The 17,699-nt window shown below is 37.5% G+C and overlaps 1 protein-coding gene across 2 annotated transcripts in view; it reads left to right on the top strand.

Moving 5' to 3' along the window:
- LCORL (ligand dependent nuclear receptor corepressor like) overlaps window positions 1–14,321 on the top strand; it is an 87,674-nt gene extending 73,353 nt beyond the window's left edge. Inside the window, exon 7 of one of the 2 annotated variants that reach the window (XM_075499836.1) lies at window positions 13,268–14,321. In XM_075499836.1, coding sequence (XP_075355951.1) covers window positions 13,268–13,451 — 184 coding nt within the window. In that variant the 3' untranslated portion in view covers window positions 13,452–14,321. The remainder of the gene's footprint in view (window positions 1–13,267) is intronic. The other variant, XM_075499827.1, reaches the window with a different exon arrangement.
- Window positions 14,322–17,699: the final 3,378 nt, after the last annotated feature.

Below are 17,699 nucleotides of genomic sequence, written 5' to 3'. Positions count from 1 at the left end.
TATGGCATTAATATTCCAGTATTATTGCTTATTTGTCTTACGGTAGTGCGATCCAGTAGCAATAAGGCTACACAATATGAATCGCTTTCCTACTACTGTGGAAGACATTAGTCTCACACCAATGATCTAGTGACAAAAAAGATTGTTTTTAGCAAGTCTCTTCAGCTTTCTCTTTCATGAAGGAGAACATTCTACACTCCTAATGTGGAACAAATTTAAAATATTGGGTTAGGTAAAATGCAAAAGATACATAGTGTAACAGTCATTATATCTGTTGATTTTGAGAAATCCTTTTCAACAGCCCTGTCTTAGCTCTTTTCACAAAGGCTTTTCATCAGAAGGTTACTTGGCTTCAGAATAAGTTTCACCTGTGATGCAGAGTAAGCAGATAGAAATTTTCATAACTGTAATTGCCAGACAAGAAGTTACTTTTTCAGACAGCCATAAAACAAAGTAAGAAAATTCATAGAAAATGTAGAAACAATATTGAAATGAATGACTATTCTCAGTAAGTGGGCCATTTTTAATGCAGAAGGATAAAAGCTGAAAGGTAGACTTGATATATGGTTGACTATACATGTATAATAAATCCTGACTCATTTAATGAACTTAATGGTCTCTGCCTCATTCCCCTTAATGCATCAACAGCAGCTCTAATACCACAGTCTAACACTCCATCTTGTTTTACACTCTGGAATTCCACTTGCTAAATGCAATTATATAGTCTGTCCTTCCCTTGTCTTTCTCTCCCATCATGTGATCTAGTATGAGGTGTATAGATTTTGGGTGCTGTTTTATTTTAAAGGGTAGTCATTTACATATTGCCTTGGGGTATGCTGTTCCTCATGTTCTTTTGAGGGTTCTGAGCTAAGGATTTTTACTTTTGCTTATTTGAATAGTAGACTCTTTCCAAGAACTCTACTCTGAAGTCTTTAATTTCCTTTACCTGTAAGGAAATTTCTGTAGTTTAGTGTAATGATCATTAAGCCTTTGTGTAGGATTTATATACCTAGTTTTATACATAAGTGGGGGGTGAGGGGGGTGGTTCATCATTTTATTCAGTATTGTTTTGTTATCTCTTTTTAATTCAATTTCCTCAAATACTGAGAAACTCATACTCAAGCTTTCCTATTTGTTCTCAGTCCTGAGGAAATGGTTAAATTTTTCAGCTTTCTTTAGGAAACTGATAATACTATATAAATATAGGCAGGCTTCTGTCTTTCTGCTTAAGTCTTTCTCTAGAAGAGAAAATAGTCGTTTTCCCAGGCCTGCCTAGCGCTTTTGAAAATATGACAAGTACATACCCTTTTTAAAATCCTCTCTTCTGTTAACAGTTTACTGCCTTAAAGTGGAGCTTCGGTTGATGTTAGATAGAAAAGGATAGAGGTCAAGCAACACAGCCTATGATGATGTACCTTGTAAATAAAGTATTTATGTAGTGTGGCCATCACAAAGCAGGTTAATTATACTGAGACAATTCCACATTTGGAGTTGAGCTCTGGAAAAATATTCCTGCTCAAGAAAGATGCTTTAATTTACAGAGACCTGTGTACTATGCCTTAGTTTGCATCCTCTGTTTTGTATGCTAAAGCTGGGGGCGGGGGGGTTAACCAACTTTTTGTGAAGTATCTTATACTAGAATCTTCAGTTAGTTACATTAAAAAAGTGCAGATTCTGGTTCCAGAATCGAGGGGAAGGTTTAAAATGGTGTGAGATGACTGGGCTGTTGTTTGCATGTATTGGGTAGATTTTCCTTCCCTAATGCCTCTTGCACTCAATCAAAAGATAGTTGTAGTCTGTTCTTTGATGATTCGACACCTTCTTCAGATTTTCAAGCCAAATATAGTGCTGCATTTATTCACTGTTTATCCTTTTGCTAGCAGTGTCCTTTTGTTTTGCTATAATTATACGGTTGTGCCTTAAAGACATTGTTTAAACAAGATTTGAGACTAACAGAAATGTTTTCATTATTTTAAAATATTTCAGGAGAAGGTCTAAGCATTTGTTTGCAGTGCTTTACAGAGTAAAGCATCATCTTATGAACTTATCCGAAACTTTGTTTCAAATGTAGGTAAACATTCGATAGCTGTTAGAAATTATATTTCATTTTTTATGTTCCTTCTTCCTTGTGTTCATTTGGTAACTGGATATTAATTTAATACAAATAAGATTTTTGCCATATTTTAAGGACAGCATTTTCTTACCATGAGGCTTTTTTTCTCTGGTGTTTCCTATGGTCAACATGAAAAAGAAAGACTCTCTGCCCTTTAGAATGGCCTTGAGTCTTGAGTGTTCCCTAGCATACTGAGTGTTTCTGAAAGCTGTTGGCAGCCTTCAGGTTCTAATTAAGCCAGATATTTTTTACAATGATCAACAACTAATTAGATGGATTGTATCTGAATGGAAATTGTTTTATATGGGAAGCCCAAGATTTTAAGAGCAGCATTTTGCATTCATACGCACGCACCACTACAACATCATAGCTTGGCAGTTTTGCCCTTAGTGGTAATTGGAGGTAGTGTCATGCTTTGTGGTCTCAATGTGACATTAAACATGATGGTGTTCTTGGGTATGCAATCTAGCAAAGAAAGTTCATGGAGTCCGCATTAACAAAGTTTACTTCCTAGTTCTTTAAAAGATATTATTAGATATTTTAAAATAAATCAGAAGAAAATGTTTGGAATCCAAAGTTGTGTTTTCTAACAGATACAAGTATATAGAAATGTATGATTTATAGACCTGTACCTATATATATATTTGTATTGGGATATGTTGTGCTACCTATGAACTGAGAACATTTCTAAGGTACCATTTTAAGAGAAAATCACTTCTTTGAAATACTGCAAAGGGAACCTAGATTGAGGTCCCAATTTAGAAGTTAATTGGCATTTTTAATTACTTTGTTGTTTGCAAGGATTTTTTTAATTGTGCCTTATTAAAAAGCTAGAAAAGAAAATAGAAATTATTTCACTACTAGTCAAATAAAATATTGAAGTTATCGTAACTAAGCAATAAGTAAAATGTACTCCACACATTTTTATCAGGTTCCTAACTTAAAATAATGTTTTGACTGGTTGCAGTGTATCTTGACAAAATAATGCTGTTCTTGAGACATATCTCTCCATCTTCTCCTTTCAATGCCTAAGGTATCATCTTGAATTACTTCAGTTTTCATGTCTCCTCTAACTGTTATTTCTTTTTCCTCCTTATTGGATTTCCAGCTTGCAGCTGACTGACTTGTTTTCTCATCTAAATTATCACTTTTTTTTTTCCCCTCAATGTGTGATTTTTGTCAACATTATTTTTTATATTACTCGCTTTAATAAGTCAGACTACCTGTGTTTTCCTTGCAGCTTTCTACCTTTGTTCCCTCTCTCACAGAAGCATAGAAAGTGTGCACAGTTTTTCAGGGAGGCTGATGAGCCCAAACGGGATGTCTAACCACTTCGTGTAATGGCCTAGCTCCCATAATGAAAATTACACCATTGCCACTGGCTGTCTCTTCCAATGTTAGCCATCCTACTGCTTTTTATATATCATGATACTTACTTGTATTTTTACAGCAACATAGCATGGACTTCATATGTGATGCACTATAGCTGCCTACACCTTTGTTAAAGAACTGCCTAACCTGCATTGGTACTTTGCCATGGTCCCTGCTGAACTGTTGTTTATTTCACACCGTTGCTTTTATTCATTTATTTTATTCAGACCCATGTCTGAAGCACTGTTCAGACCATTCAGACCATTACACTCTGGTTGTGCCACATTCATCTGCATCCTCTCTTCATCCTTTGCTCTCCTTTAGTACCAAACTTTAATTGATTCTCAGATCACACATCAGCTTGCTTTTTTTCCAAGCTGTATGTTTGTGAGTGCCAAAGCATACTCTCAGGAGCACTGCAGAATGAGTGCAGCCCAGTTTCATTCCCTGTTTTGTTTTTTACTGCATATTTGTCATTGTGTACTTCTGGTGGTCCATACTATCTCTTACACTTGATAAGAAATTTATAATATCATATGAGCAAGATGTCAGTCAGCCTTTGTCATAGATTTCTTCAAACCCAGGTACGGAAAATCTTTTCTAAATAGCCATGCCTACTTTTTAATCCACTTTTTCTTATTGAAGACCAGGTAACTTTTAATTTTTTTCCTACAGTGTAAAGACACATCTCTTTTCCAAAATCAGGATGTGTAAACAGACTTTGTCTTCCTAGCTCCATGCTTTTGGGCCAACAGCTCTGGACACTTTGTAATTCTGGAAAAGTTCCTGTTCCTGCTCCCATTCTTATGGCAAATTGCACATTCTGTTCTTGTGGAACAGGTCGAGCAATTTATATTTCTCTTTCCATTCTTTCATAACTGAGGGAAGGAGACCTTTTCCTGATGATGATTTCTCTTGTGTTCTAGACATCAGTAAAGGCTGCTTAGATTATTTTTCAGTGTTCTTTGGAGTACAAATAATGGTATCTCTTGCTCTGTTAAGAGGATATAAATCTTTACTGAGAAACTTCACGCTTTATGGAGACCTAGGCTTTGCTTTGGTTTTGTCAATCTGACAGATTTTACTGTCTGATTTGTTCTTTCAACAGCAGAAACTCACCTGACTTATGTCTGCATTCAGCTTTATTGGTTCCTTATCACAAATTAAATTTAGACAGGAGTTTCACAAACTTTCAGTGGCTGTGCCAGCTCACCTACTCTCCATCCTCTACTTACTGCCACGTGCTCCTTTCTGTCTCCACTTCTAAGCATACATAAAGGGAATCTGTGGTTCTGTCTTTTATCATGGTTTATCTGTAAGTGGGGCAGGTATCTTAACTTGGCTGTAGCTCTTTCTTCAGTGATTATCGACTTTAGACCTGCTTTTCTTACTGCGTGCCTACCAGTAGAAATGGCCTTAATTTAACATTAGCTTAGGACTTAAAATCCTTTCAAAACATAAGCCTATGCATTTCTACTTGGTTTTGAATGTTTTATATCGGTTGTCAAGCCATTAGTGAGTCATGTGACTACATTCATGTTTTTCCAAGCAGGTCTTACGTAGGTATTCTTATTCTTTGTTTTCACTTTGCAGCTCAGGGTAGAATATTTCTAAATTGTGGTCCTGCTAGGAATTAGAATAATAAGACTTTCATACTTCATATTAAAATACATGCGTACATAAAAATTAAGATGCTTAGGGAAATCAGTCTTTTCAGATGGATCTTGTCACAGGTTCCTATGATCTAAGCTGTGAATTTCACAAATATGCAGAGATTATACTTGATATTTTACGGACACAGGCTTCCCCTCAAAGTTGTCTATTTCAAACTACTGAAATCTTGATTATTTGCTTCAAATAATGGATTATTTACCTGTACATGAACTGGAAGTCTAGCTGAAAAATTCTGTCTAGAAACTGTAAGAATGCCATATGATTTTTTTTTTAAATTAAAAAAATTTCTCACTTAGATGGTGCTCTTTATGTGTCATGTTTTCCATTTGGAATGGAGGCTAAATTGTGAAGAAAAAAGTACTTAAAGTTAGGTTTCAGTGTTTCTATTGGGGCACTTAGCATAAATTTCAAAACATTCAGTAACAATAATTTATTTTTAAAATTTGAGAATTTTATTTACAATGCAAGTAAAGATTTAAGAGCTATACTCAACGTATCCATTCTTAAAACTGCAGTGGTTGTTGTTACCTGTCTTTGTAGTTTACAGTTCTAGAGATGTGTGTTTGAAAAAATTCTTTTGTATGTCATATTTGTTGGTGAGATCTTTCATATTTATCAGTTTACTACTCACAGCTGTTTTTAAATTACATTTTAGTAGTGGAAATCTCAGAAAAGCAAATTACTTATTTGCAAATTATTGTTTGACCTTCCTTACTTCAGAAGTCTGGTGGGCTATAAACTACCCAGGGACTATCTCATCATGTTTCTGAGATGATCTCCCTCCAAGATCTGAGATTAATCCAGCTCAAATGACAAGATTTACATAGCTGCGTTCATCACAGTATTGAGATGGTGGCATCTTGTTCCCTCTGAGAACAGCCTGAACCAGCATACATAGTTCTGAACCTCCAAGCCTTAGCCTTACTGTACCTCATTCAAAACCATTTTTAGATATGATTAAGTAGAATAAAAATAGCAAAAACTTTTTTCTGTTATAGTACGTTTCTAAGGCAAATGCAACAGTGCTTATCTGCACAACAGGTGTTTAGGGTTTTTTTAATTTATTTGCATGCTACTAACTTCTGATAATGCCTAGAAAGTAGGTAGTTTTCTTTCATGGAACTGATGATCAGAGGCAGACCTGTTTCATGGCGGTGCCTGGATGAATTAATTCTTAATTAATTATGCTCATCGCACAATTAATGATGCTTCCTTTCAACTGTTAGATTCTTAGCTGTTTTTTGTTTCCAAGATCTTTGAAGACAGTATGCTATGAATGGTTTGAGATCATAGGACTATTTTTTTCTTTAACAGGTTTAATATTCTCATCACTAGTAAATTATGCCCTAAAATTTTCTCCCTTCTTCATGCCCATTTCAGTGATATCTTACATTAATATTTTGCTTCCTTGTTCTTTAAGAACCCTGTGCCTTCTGTGGACTGCTAAATAATCTGTATTGCCACAAAACATAGTGATTCTTGTCAAAAAGATCACAGTTCTAAATAACTTTCCAAGTCAGGCTGCTTTAAATAATTATAACTTAAAAAGGGGGCAGGAATGTTTTTTATATTTTATATTTGTCAACATACATTCAAATCTGTCCTGTGTTTTGGGGAGCTAGCAGGACTGAGCTCTGTACTTCCATGGCTGTGCAGGTCTGATTAATTTCTTTTTTTTTTTTTTTTTTTTTTAGTACTTGTTTCAGTTCCTGATTTCTGCATCGAAGTTGCAATTTAAACCTTTTATGTTGCCTATGATCTGTTATGTCTGAGGGAGTGAGAACATTTTCTATAGCTGACTGATTTTGGGGAAAAAGTCATGTTATTTCTGTGACTGCACTCTGAAACTGTTGTCACCTATTCCACTTGCCAAACTTTTACCTGGAAATGCATACAATACGCTGTTTGGTTTTACTATTGGGCTGTGTTCTTTGAAGATAAATTAGTGATGTAAAAGGTGCAACAAAGATCCACTGCTATATAATTTTGTCTCTGTGCAAGTTAAACTTAAAGCTCGAACAGTGTGTGGATATTTCAGTATATAGCTTCAGGAAATAGCTACCAGTAAGTAATCCTCTTTCACTGATGTGCCACAAGTGCTCAGCAAATGCCTACTAGCCTCTTATCTTTCTCATATATTTCGTATGTATTTCATTCCTATTTCCTTTCTTCTTCCCACCCTTTTTTTTTTTTCCGTCAAACCAAGAGAACGTTTCTGAGTTAGTGTGAAGAGCAAAAGAAACTTTTCCACCATAATTTCAGTCTGGGACTGTGGCTGGTTCTGACTTCTCACCCTGTCTTTTTGTCGCCATTCAGTTCACCTCCTGTCTTGGTTCTGTCTTGTATACCGTTTTATTTGTCTTAGTACTCCAGCTGTGTTAAACCCAGCTCTTATGTCTAATTTTTAAAAGACTCCCTGGATATTGCTTATCTCCCCAGCTTGCTTTGATCTAGTTGAGTATGCCATCTATTTCCAGGGCATTTCTTTCTCTCTGTCAGATTCCCAAATGGTATTCCATCCACTCAGCTGAAAAATATTATTTCTTATTACAACGAGAATCCATTTGATAAATGGAAATGAGACATTAAAAAATTTCTTTGTAGATTTCTTTGTTGTTGCATTTTGGCATTGTGGAAAGATGAGTTTAAATTTTAGATGCAATAAATCTGACTGTGCGTGCTTGCTTTAATTTCAATGTATGTTGCATTATCAAATCAATCTCTGTTGGAAAGCATGCTGAGGCTACTGTAGTCATTGTAGATTTTAACCTAATATATTCCACTATTTCCTTTTCTGGGAAATGTTTGAGTAGTTTGTACAGAGAACACTTTTTTATGCTGCTAAAGTTTTACTATTTCTACTCACTATTTTTGAAACCTTTCTGTAAAAGCCTCAAATCAGTGCATGAATGCTCTTATGCTTTCCAAGCTATCAATTTGCACATCATTGATGCTGGTGTTTAGCAAGTGCAGTTGCAGAATTTTTGGTAGACATGAGCGTAAAAAACAGTTTGACCTAGCTCTCAGCTAGTTGGGAAGGAGATGTTTTTATCTATGAAATAAGCGTTGCAAAAGATTTAAAGAAACATAACCCTACAGTGATACTTTCATAGTCATTTTACAGCATACAAACACACAACACGTGTGCATCTCTCTGGCAGGAGATGCTGAGGAGTCACCTAACAGATAAGAAACATTTATCCCTATTCCTACTTTTTCTGCATGGCCTTGTCATATTGTAGACACAGATTAACTCAGCAAATGTATGGACTTGAGCTAGCCAGATTTTTTTTTAACTTTATCATTTTCATACAACAGGTGTCAAATTCCTGTTTTTCCTGAAGAACAGAGTTCCAAACTGCACAGAAAATAAGCAGCTCAAAGAATGTTATTTTTGTGCTTGGCAGCCAATCAACTTATATAGTATTGCTCTCATGTCCTCTTATTAAAAATCAGTATTTCTGTTAGCATAACAATGATTTGGGTAAAACTAAAGACAGAAACACAGAATTTCACAAAGAAATACTTGTATTCAAGCAGTTTTAACTGGAAGTGTGGAAAAGAGCGGGGTTTTCTTTAGTTCTTAGGAGCATGGGAAGGCCCCTTGTTGCTTGCTTTAGTAGAAGGTTGAATTCAAAGACCTTTCTATTTAATTCTTTTTGCTTTAATGATAGGAGGAAAGTTTTGTGGAGTGAGATGATCCTTTTAGGTCCTAGTAGGCCTGGAGGCTTAACCACACATAGGGTTGTGTCTTAGCCAGGGGAGACTAGATAGGACTTCAGAGTCTGTCGGCATTATTCTGATATGGCTGCTATGATTTGTTAGACTAACATAGGCAATTGCTTCTTTTTCCAAGGCTGTTGAAAGGTAGTCAATTCAGAGATTATTCAGTAATGGTGATTTGGGAACTGAGAGTTGCAACACATGAAAAAAAATCCTGGGGTCATCACTGGCAGTTTTTGAGACCCATTGGCTTTGTGTGCAGCAGCATCCAAAGAAAGCCAAGAGCATGTGAGGGCATCCTCAGCTTGCATTGACAAAACTGTGTGTCCTGTCACCGTACACGACCTTCGTGTGTCCACATCCTCAGTGGGGTACCCGGCGCCTCCTGCCTCTCCACTAGTTCACATATGTTCACTTAGAAGAGTCGAAAATCTTGGTAAGACTGAACGTGCTCCTTATACAGAGCAGTGATGTAGCGCATGCTAAAGGAAAGGACTGCAGAAACACACAACTTAGCTCCCTGAGATACATTTTTTAAAAATTGCTATTGTTTCAAATCAAAAAGGTATAGTCTTGTTTCCATATACTTTTTTTTCAATTTTTACTTTCTAAGAAGAGACAAGAATGATCAGGATCAGTTACTGTACACTCTGAAATATGAAATCCTTTAAATTAAGCAGTAAATATGTTACCAGCATGTCAAGAGTAGTTAGAGGACAAGGGCTGGTAGAGGGTAGTGTAATTAAAGATGAAGACAAGCATCTGAATTTTCAAGAAATATCACTAGTTTATCATACAAAATAATTTTTAAAAAATAAAGACTGTTTTCTTCTTTTTCACTGGGCTTTTAGCACTGTTGGCCTGTCTTCGAATTCACTAGTGAAAGCAGAACTATTGAATATGCCATGGCTGGAATTTATGTTCCATGTTACAGAAGCACCTGTAGCTGACTTCCACAAATCACATGCACGGAAGCTGATTAACTGCGTCAATCCTGAGTGAATAAAAGCAAAACAGATTATAATTGCTGGAATAGTAAACAGATGGCTTCAGAATTGGAAATTCTAACCTTTTTAGAGACCATTATATAAGATCAGTAAATGCCTGTTGTCTAGGAAGTTAAAGGGACCTCCATCCTCTTACTGGTGCAAGCATTGGTAGTGGAAAACTCCAGGAGGATGTAGAGAAGAGATGCTCTACAGTCTAATTCCAAGCTCTACTGAAATGGGCTTCATGGCTTCTGGTAGCATCAGGCTGTAACCTGCAGTTCTTCCTGACAGGAGGGTTGCTGTATGAAACATCTCTGTCTTCTGCTAGGAATGCTTAATGCACAGTGCACCTTCTGTAAGCAGGGCAGAATAAAATTTAGAGTAGCATCTATTGATGGATCTGGCTGGAGAAATTCAACTGTTTCTATTTAATTTTACACCTTAATTACATTTTCTCCTTTAAAAATACTATTTAAATACACCATTTTTGTACCTTGTTACATCAACAACTAGAAAATAAACCACTACAGCTAAAAGAATGAAAAGCAAGGTGAAAGACTAGGTTCTTGGTTAATGACTATATTAATGCAGATCTCTAACCATATTATCTTCCACTTTATTTTTATCAAGGTAAAATTTCCTAAAATACTTGAGCTTTTTATGTTGATGTTACTTATACTGGGGAACTGAAAAAAACATTAATTTTACATTTTTGTATTCCTGTTTTCATGCATTCTCTTAAAATGCCACTCTCTCGAGTTTCCTAGAATTCTTCTGTAAGAGGTAAATTCCTGCATGACAATTACTAGCATATACTTCAGTTTTAGTTTTGCAAATTCAGTCCTGCCTTTTACACCTTGTACAAAAACCTGTACAACTGCAGGTTTACAAACTAAACAGTTTTAGTTTACAAACTAAAACAGAGAGAGTAGGATGGTCCCTCAGAGAGGGAAACCATTATAGTCGACTACTTGTAAAGTGCTGTTTGGTAGTATTACAGCACTCTGCATTTGCAGTCCAAGCAAATGGGAAGGAATTATGGTCACAATTACACCAAATCCTAGTATACACTCTGTTATTGCTAGCAGTGTTGTCTGGAAAAGGGGCCATAACGATGTAGTACAATTCCTAGGTTATATATACAGAAGTAACATGCCAAATCATTTGAGAAGCCTGAACCTTTAGCTTTTTCTGTCTGGCACTTGCCCAGCATTAAACAAGGTTCATGTGTCTACTGCTTTAAAGACAGTAGAAATACTGTTCTTTAAAGCACTTTGCATAGTTTGCAATTTCTTAATTCCCAAGGCATTTATGTTCCTTTCAGATAACAACAACGACAAACCCAAACCACAAATCCCAAAACAAAACAACATCCCAGCTCTATCTCTCCGTTTAGCTGTTGGTTATTTCTGTTCATTGCTAAGAGGTTAAGTTTTGCTACCTGGCCACGCCTGGAAAGCACGTAAGCAGTAAGGCTGAGGAAAGCTGCAAGACTTCAGAAGTCAGCCCTAGCACCATCTCAGATGTACACTTAATCCCATGGTCATAAGAAAAGGCTTTGACTTTCCTCACAGCAAGTGAGGGTAAAGGTTCAAGTCTGAAGAGGCTGTAAATTCAAGAAAGTAACCTTGCCGACTAAAGTCTTCTCTGTCACCTACACTTGCACTCTGTGTTTCCTATGGGAAGGAAAAGATCAGAGCAACAAGAGTGTGTGCAAACCAGAAAAGAATGAAGGAAAAGGGTACAAGGCAAAAACAAGACAAAAGATGGAGGCAGAAGAATAAGGGCACAAGGAAATGCAGGTCATGGGAGCATGTTATGCTCCCATGCTCCCCAGTTATGGAGGGTTAGTAAATTAGCAATGCCTGTTTCACTACCATGTCAGAAAGACACACAGCCATCTAGAGAGCTTGCATAAAAATGTAAAAGAATGAAAATTGTGTTTCAGATGATCTGTGAAAAATAACAATGAATTGTCACTTTAGCGGTTACACAAGCTGTCTTTCCCTCTTGCCATGACATAGGAAAAAGTTTAACCAAAGTCAGTCAATAGTATTTCAGGAACACAAGCTAATATGTTTTAGGTTATAGTCTTACAATTACTGAATGTCCTCAGCTAAACTGTTCACACTTGTGAACAGTGAACAAACACTACACTGCAGCAGACTCAGTCCTTGACAATTTGCACCTAAGTCCTGTGGTGGACCTCATCTCCTGAAATGCAGCAAGTAAGAGCCATTAAGATATCTTCTTGCTACCTAAGCATCCTTTTGATAGAAGAAACTGTGTGCAGGTAGTTTACAGCATGATCATTACCTCCTACTCTTCATTACAATACAAAGAACTTTATTTTTTTCATCTCAGTAATTAGAAATATTTCCAACTTTGTATCATTCTTGCAGTTCTTGAAATCTTTGAAAAGGATGGTGAGAAGCAATGAATTGCACACAGATCACTGCAGGAGGTAGGCAGTAAAAAAAGAAAAAAATTGTAGGGATGGAGAGGTTTGAAATTAGGATTTCCAAACTCTACCTTCTTGTCTTCTGAGTGTGCACAATTACAGTGCTTTATACATTAAGGAAGAAATTTTTTACGATGAGGGTGGTGAAACACTGGAACAGGTTGCCCAGAGAGGTGGTGGATGCCCCATCCCTGGAAACATTCAAGGTCAGGCTCAAAGGGACTCTGAGCAACCTGATCTAGTTGAAGATGTCCCTGCTCATTGCAGGGGGGTTGGACTAGATGGCCTTTAAAGGTCCCTTCCAACCCAAACTGCTCTATGATTCTATTCTATGATTCTATATGGCAACAATGAGAGTATGATTCAGTCCACACTTACGTCCTAGTCTGCATAGTGATCCCCACAAAGGGCTAGGTTTCTTTCCTTTCTTGTATTACTTCTTTTCCTAGATTTGAAACAAAATAAACATTGTCTATATATTAGTCCTTTCATGGCTGTACTAAATTAACAATGTCAGCAAAAAACCCAAGCCCAAACTCTTGCCCAGTTCCTGCTCTATGTTTTTACAGTAGTCAGCTGGACACGATTTAAGACAGGCCAGCCTGCAGAACACACCTCTTCCTGTGCAAAGCAATAGCGCTAGCAGGAGGCTGACCTAGGACAGTCTCTGCAAATTAACAGGACCTCAGCTATTTCAACACAAACAAACAAGCCTGATCTACTTTTACAACCTGGAGAGCGCAGCACAGTCAGGTTCTGATCTCGGTGTTTCTGGAACATAGTGCAGTAAAACAACAAACCACCCCATCAGTGTATGCAATCTGCCACCACCTCATCTTGCCTCTTATCAGTTTGCTTGTTGGCAGGGGAAGAGGAAAGTGTACTAAACTTTTTCTCATTTTTTTCCCTCTCCCACCCCCACTTCTTTTCTCACAGCACGCTACAAGTGAAAGTCTCGGAGCCGCAGAATTCAATAGACATGAACACAGAAAATGAACATTTGAAGTCCATAAAGATGTGCCTTAATCAGCCCACTGAGTGGAATCTGAGTTTTTCAGCAGCATCTCTCACCAGCTGTAAAGTTTTTAACCAAAATCTCAAAACTGATGAGAACAAATAGATTGCAGCTGTTCTTGCACTATTATTTTGTACATTGTTCCTGATTTTTTTTCTGCTGAATAATAAGCATTTATTACATTGATCTTGACATGATCTTGTGTGATTTGGCTTTATATTACTACTAGCATTATCCATTTTGATGTACTTTTTCTTTTTTTAAATACAAAGTTTCACATCTGACCATCATGAAATTCTTGCAGTACAAATTTATATCAGAATCAGATGTTCCCCTTTAATAGTATTGTGATTTTTCTATGTTCTTTAAGTTTAATTATGATTTGCCAATTTTATTTTTGTGCACGAAAGTTAATATATTATGTAATCTGTGGCATAGGTCACCATGTAAAGATTTATGGTAATAACAACTCAAACAAATCTGTAACAGGTGGAGACCAACTACCTCGAAGCAAAGCAGTAAAAAGAAAAGGTAAATTATCTGAGGAGATCTCCTTCACAAACAGATTGAAATGTATCGAACAACCAGTTTGTTTCTGCAGTATGCTTTCATCTTCATTTATCTTGAGAACTTTTGTGTGACAGTGTTTAATGACCGTAATGTCTAAAAGAAAGGCCAAGCCTGCAGGAGAATCTCTCGAAAGATTGTCATTCAATGAACCTGTATCTGCACTTTTTGAGGTTTCTGCTAAACGGTCTTTCTTCCCCTTTTGTTTTTATGAATTTATGCCTGCCACCAATTAAAATGGATGTAAATGCTCTTCCTATTTCATTTTTTTTCTGTGTACTTTGGAAATTCAATGTAAACATCAAAATTTTAAACTCTACTCAAAGAAGTAGTAAATGGTTGTAGCTGACTCCATTGTGGACATTCCATGCTTAGATCAGCTGTAGCAAGGTTCATGTACTTCATTCATCAAAACTTTATTATTAATAGAGCTATAACAAAAGTGTTAGAATAAAACCGTATGATATATTTCTCTTTTCTGGAGTCATACATTCAATAGCTAGAGTAGAGGTTTCTTAATTCAACTTCTTAAGAAGGTGTCTGTCCTTTACTTGCCAAGAACTCATTTTCCAGAAGGAAATTTCCTTAGAAGACACTGTATTTTATAAAACAAAGGTTTTAAGGATTCACTTAAAATTATCACCTTACTTAACAAAATGAAGAGCAATTCTTCTTTACACAAGTTAGTTGATTTGCAGGTGCAATCCAGTAACTGAAATAAGATTGTTGTGAATTCCATTAAGTCTCACAAGATCCCACAGGGATTTTGAGTCACTGAAGTGTCAGACAGTGTAGAATATAATTAAAGAACGAACAGTCATCATCACACCACACTGTCTAGAGTCTTTATGTATCTCGGCTATTTAATGCATTTGGATTCTATGGGGCAGAAAGCCAAAGAGAATTAAACTTCCTGGGGAAGAGGCACTGAAGTTGACTTCAGCGGAGCCCCACCAAAGCACAAGGAATAGTAAGGAGTCAGGGCTATCCAAAAAGGGACATAAAAACAGTCTTACAAGCAGCGAAGCTAATGCAGCCTGTATCTTGTTTGTGTGCCCGAAGGAGGAGATGCCATGTGGATTTCTCATTTCAAACCAGCGTAAATACCCGAACTCTTCTGTTACAGGCATGTCTCACCTCCAAGCAGCTATCTGTTTTCCTTAACTTTTAACAATTGTGATCCCTTCCTTTGCGTCATATTGAGTTTCAAATTGGCTGATGAGTTCAAAACTTTTCAGATGGGAGTCAGATACAGGCATAACCCAAGCTCACTAACCACTTCTCTAAGTCACACAATAAACAACAGAACTAGAAAAAGGCATGTTCTCGGTGCAGCACTCACCCTTCATCTTGAGATAGCGACCAGCCAAAGGAGACTCTTACCAAGAGAAAATCTTTTAGTTTGTAGTCTGAAGAGACTGATTAGGCAAGCAAACAAAAACAATAACAGAACTGGTTTTAAGAAACAAAAACTAGTGTAGGAATAAACATCAGATCATTTTAAGTTTGACAACAAATGGCCACTGCTATTTTATCATTATTCAATATCGAATCAAGTCTTCTAGTCTAGGTCTAGTTTGGCTCATGCGCTCTGGACACCCTGTTGCTGTTTAGCCAGCAAAAAGAGAGGATGCACACTAACTGGTTCAGAGCAACAGACTGGTTTTAAGTCAATTAGAATATTTTAGGCATTAAAATTTTATTCCTTAATTAAGCAGCCCGGCAGTTAGGTACTTTCAACCCACAGAATAAATAAAAATCAGCAACATTGTATTAGCTAGAAAGAGTAATGCATACTAAGTCAAGATTTTTCACTGCAGGTAGTAAGACACTTCCAAGACTTGGCTCCTTATCACCTTTGGATGTAACTCTATTGCTACCATATGTGACTTTCTGAGAAAGTCAGCTGCATACATTTAAACGTCCATTATTGCTAATAATCAGCTTTGAAAAATACAACACACATGTGATCATCCTACCCTGCTATTAAGCAGCCATCCCTCCTCAAAAGATGAAGTAATTTTGTAAGAGCACACCAAATTTTCTATTGCACAGAAAACAGGGAGCAGAGCAAGGGAAGAGCCCAGAGGGGCTGGAAATTACATGCCAGTGCTGGTCAAGTCTCTAGCCTGAAAGAGGATCACAGGGTAATTTGGGCATAGGAGGTCCGTAGTTCTACATCCTGCTCAAAGGCAGGCCAGCTGTGAGGTCAGAGAGGTTGTTCAGGACATTACATACAGGTCTTAAAAACCTCCTAGGACAGAGTCTGCACAGCCGCTCCGGGCAGCCTGTTCCAACTGTTCTCAACCTGTTCCACTGCCTCTTTCTCCTTATATTCTGGTCTGAGTTTCAACTTACGCCCATTGTTTATTGTCCTCCCATCACATGTGCGACAACAAAGAGCCTGGCTCCATCTCCTCAACAGACTCCTTGTAGGTAACTGGGGGTCCTCCCAACACCCGCAGGCTGAATGAGGCCGGCTCCCTCAGCCTCTCCCCATAGGGCAAGCACTCCAGCCCCCTGACCAGCTTGGGGGCCTCCACGGAACTCACTCCAGATTGTCAATGTCTGTCTTCTATTGATACACACCAGTGAAGCCGTATCCACAGCAGAGACATCCACCAATTGAGAGGTGACTTCAGGGAAACCTCATCTTTTCAGTACAGCATTCCTGAAGAGATACCAGAGACAGAACCTGCATGCGTGGCAAGGCACAACAGAACAGCAAGAAGGCAAAACTGAAGGTCTTCAATTTACTCAGGAAGGCATTCCCAGAGAATCCTTTATAATTTTTTATTGCTCCTGCTTTTGCTAGAAACTCATTTTAACCAAAAATAAGAGTGGACTAGCAGCAGTGGTTGAAAGTGTATTAGTGGCGGAAGAGCAAACCACTCACGAGAGTGAGGGTGAGAGAGAACTTGTAACTGAAATAATAATAAAAAAAAAAAACAAAAAAACCCCCTAAATTTTAAAGCACAAGGCAAGCTCTGGTTGACAATCAACTGAGAAAAACTGAAATATATATTTCACCATTTTGAGCTACGTTCAGGCTGCATTCAAGGGGACAGACACTGTCTCCGATCTCAAGTGGTTGCATCTATGCAAACTCACACTAGAACACAAGTTGGAGATTTGAAGAAAAGAATTATCAAGAGAGGGAGCTCAGGACTTCAAAATTCTGTTTAAAATTATGAATAAAAATAATTCATCACAGTTACATAAGCTTCTGAATAGCTAATATCAGCAGAAAAGTTTGTCAAACCACAAAATGCCATGACACGTTTCCAACAAAAACTGAAAGGGAGGAAAAGCAACACAATCCTTTCTATATGCAAGCTTGAAAAAGGCATGATAGTTTGGGCATTACACTTTGGGAGCGCTGCTTTTCACTTGTGGCCCTAAGCCATTTCTGAGAATTACCAAAGATCATTTACAGTATATTTACCTATTTTAAAATGCAGGTTCCTTAGAAAGCTACATTTGGCATCAGTAGTTGAGATGCACATGTCAAGCAATCCACATGAGTTTTCTCCAACTGCCTTGGAAATTATCTCTATTGTTGTCGTGGTTTAACCCCACCTGGCACTAAGCCCCACACAGCTGCTCGCTCACTCCCCCCCCCCCCCCCCCGTGGGATGAGGGAGAGAATCAGAAGAGTAAAAGTGAGAAAACTCGTGGGTTGAGATAAAGACAGTTTAATAGGGAAAGCAAAAGCCACACATGCAAGCAAAGCAAAAAAGGAACTCATTCACTCCCTCCCATGGGCAGGCAGGTGTTCAGCCATCT

The sequence above is a fragment of the Mycteria americana genome, chromosome 4 (genome assembly GCF_035582795.1).
Source record: "Mycteria americana isolate JAX WOST 10 ecotype Jacksonville Zoo and Gardens chromosome 4, USCA_MyAme_1.0, whole genome shotgun sequence".
NCBI classification, from domain to species: domain Eukaryota; kingdom Metazoa; phylum Chordata; class Aves; order Ciconiiformes; family Ciconiidae; genus Mycteria; species Mycteria americana.
Note: the sequence above shows the minus strand (reverse complement) of the source record. Positions and strands in the feature narration are given on the sequence as shown.